This window comes from Colobus angolensis, unplaced genomic scaffold (assembly GCF_000951035.1).
Source record: "Colobus angolensis palliatus isolate OR3802 unplaced genomic scaffold, Cang.pa_1.0 Scaffold15, whole genome shotgun sequence".
Lineage (NCBI taxonomy): Eukaryota > Metazoa > Chordata > Mammalia > Primates > Cercopithecidae > Colobus > Colobus angolensis.
In genome coordinates this window covers 17,361,848-17,364,347 of record NW_012114599.1, presented here as the reverse complement: position 1 = coordinate 17,364,347, position 2,500 = coordinate 17,361,848, and the positions used below count along the sequence as shown (strand labels likewise).

Genomic DNA, 2,500 nt, shown 5'->3' with positions numbered 1-2,500 from the left:
AAAAAAAAAAAAAAAAAGCCGGGCGTGGTGACAGGCACCTGTAATTCCAGCTATTCAGGAGGCTGAGGCACAGAATTGCTTGAACCCAAGAGGCGGACGTTGCGAGCCCAGATCACACCACTGCACTCCAGCCTGGGCGACAGAGTGAGACTCCGTCTCAAAAAACAAACAAACAAACAAAAAACTCCCACAGATGAGTAAAGAATGTCACTCTCTGGCGGCCCAGGAACTTCAGTATATTTTAGGGACCTCAAGAAGGGAGGAATACAGCCAAATCTCTTAAGTGTTTCAGATGCAGCCGGATGGCTAATAGTTTAAGATGTAGTTGAGGTAATCCATGAAGATTTCCTGAGTAAGTTCGCATGAAATGTGAGAGGGCAATTAACTCTTATAATTTTTATTGAGCACCTACTATATACTTGTCAGATGCTCTTCTACACATTTTACCAACGATTCTTAATCCTCACAACAGCTTTGATTAGGTTTTTAAGGAAAACTAGGTCTTTTCAAAATAACGTAATGATCACAAAACATATAGAACATACAGCTCTGCATCTTGACTATGGTGTGTAGATCTACATGTGATACAATGACATTGAACTATACACACATCACACAACTATCAAATCCCTCCTTTTGAGACTGTACTCAAATTATGTAATATGCAACCATTGGGGTAAACTGAAAGAGTAAATTGGATCTCAGTACTATCTTCAAGTAGTGTTTAGGTATTTTATAAAAATTATGTCCTACAGTTTGGGTTTGTCCAATGTTTTTCTCATAGATGGGGGTTATGGCTTTTGGAGAGAAAGACCACAGAGGTCTGTAGTGTATTTTCAACTGTGAATCTATTTCAAAATAAAAAGTTAAAAAAAAATTCTCCAAGGGGGGGATGATTAGCAAACTGACTAGTCCTTTCTAGCCCTCCAACACTCCCGCCCCACACGCACACAGACCCACTCCCTCATTAATTCCCGTAACTCGGGATGTTTCGAATGTGGATAGAGAAACTAAGCTTAACTATGCGCTTCCAGCACCTCGTATCTGGTACGTTTGTTCAACAGAAAGCCTTAGGAATGGGGAGGACACGCATGGTAAAAGGAAGGTCTGGGAAGGTCGTTCGGTTCCTTCCAATCCAAACGAGAGGCTTCTCAGACTGTTTATTCTCACACCAGGGCCGCGGCCGAGACCCAGAGGTCCGCTTCCGGCTACGGCCGAACAGCTGTACCGCACGTACCGGGAACCGTCAGGCGCAGCTGGAACTGCTGCAAAAGGCCTCCGGGCCTACCAGACAGGTCGCAAGGGCGGGGGTCCCCACCTAGCGGAAATGCACGGAGGCCAACCCCTCCCCCTTCTCCCGCGAGGAGCGGCGCGGACTCGTCAGCCGCCACTCCCCAGCTCGCAGGAAGAAACTGGGACGTTGCGGACGCGGAGCTGGCCAGACCCGCGGCGCGTGGCACGCGCGAGCCCTCCCGCGCATGCTCCACTCGCCGGCCTCCAGCCCGCGCCCGTGGCCCCGCCTCCCTCCCTGCTTCTCCCCTTCCCCCGTCAGCCTCCCTCCGAGTTTGGCCCCTCCGGCCGGGCGATCGACGTTCCGCGTGCGTGCGGGCGCCTGACTTCACTTCCGGCTAACGCGCTCCGCTTGCCCCCTGGCCCCGGATGGTGACTGGCGGTGGTGCTGCACCTCCCGGGACTGTCACTGAGCCGCTTCCCAGTGTGATTGTGCTGAGCGCAGGCCGGAAGATGGCGGCTGCGGCTGCGGCGGCCTCGGGCCCCGGCTGCTCCTCGGCGGCGGGGTCGGGGGCGGCCGGGGTCTCGGAGTGGCTAGTGCTGAGGGACGGCTGCATGCACTGCGACGCCGACGGGCTGCACAGCCTGTCCTACCACCCTGCGCTCAACGCCATCCTGGCCGTCACTAGCCGCGGGACCATCAAAGTCATCGACGGCACCTCGGGGGCCACACTGCAGGCCTCGGCGCTCAGTGGTGAGTGTGCCGCACGCCAGGCGGGCGCGAAGCCGGGGAAAGAAGCCGCCCAGCCCCGGGGCTCTGCCTCGCGACTTGGGGAAGCGAGGTGGCGGGAGGGCAGGGCTGGGGGTTCGGGCCCGGCCGTGAAGGGAGGCCCGGAAGCTGATGGAGGGGGACCTTAAGACTTGGCTTTTTCAGCGGCTGCAGCTGGGAGGAAAGACCCGCGGGTCAGGGAGTGGTGGAAGGGGAGTTGCCTTTCGGGCCTGGAGCGTCCGATCTGGCTTGGTCCTCTGCGAGAGGTGAGGAGGCCTCGGAGCTTGGCACCGGAGAAAACCAGGCCCGGGTAGGCCCTGGAGAGGCTGTCGGTCCTGCACCCGGTTAGATGAGAGCGGAAGGCTGGAAGGGTTGACCCCGGTCGAGAGGCTGGTGCCCGGAGGCGGGGGGCGGGGAGCGTCCGAGCCGGCACCTTAGCCCTCACTTGTGGGAGAGGAGCCGGCAATCTACTGTTCTCAGGTCCCGCAGGTGCGGGGACAG

General features: G+C 56.8%; 1 protein-coding gene across 1 annotated transcript in view; it reads left to right on the top strand.

Moving 5' to 3' along the window:
- The first annotated feature begins 418 nt into the window (after positions 1 to 418).
- The window catches only part of BIRC6 (baculoviral IAP repeat containing 6), a 266,933-nt gene continuing 264,851 nt past the window's right edge, over positions 419 to 2,500 (top strand). Inside the window, exon 1 of the mRNA XM_011936037.1 lies at positions 419 to 1,984. Within this exon, the coding sequence (XP_011791427.1) occupies positions 1,660 to 1,984 (325 nt within the window). The 5' untranslated portion in view covers positions 419 to 1,659. The remainder of the gene's footprint in view (positions 1,985 to 2,500) is intronic.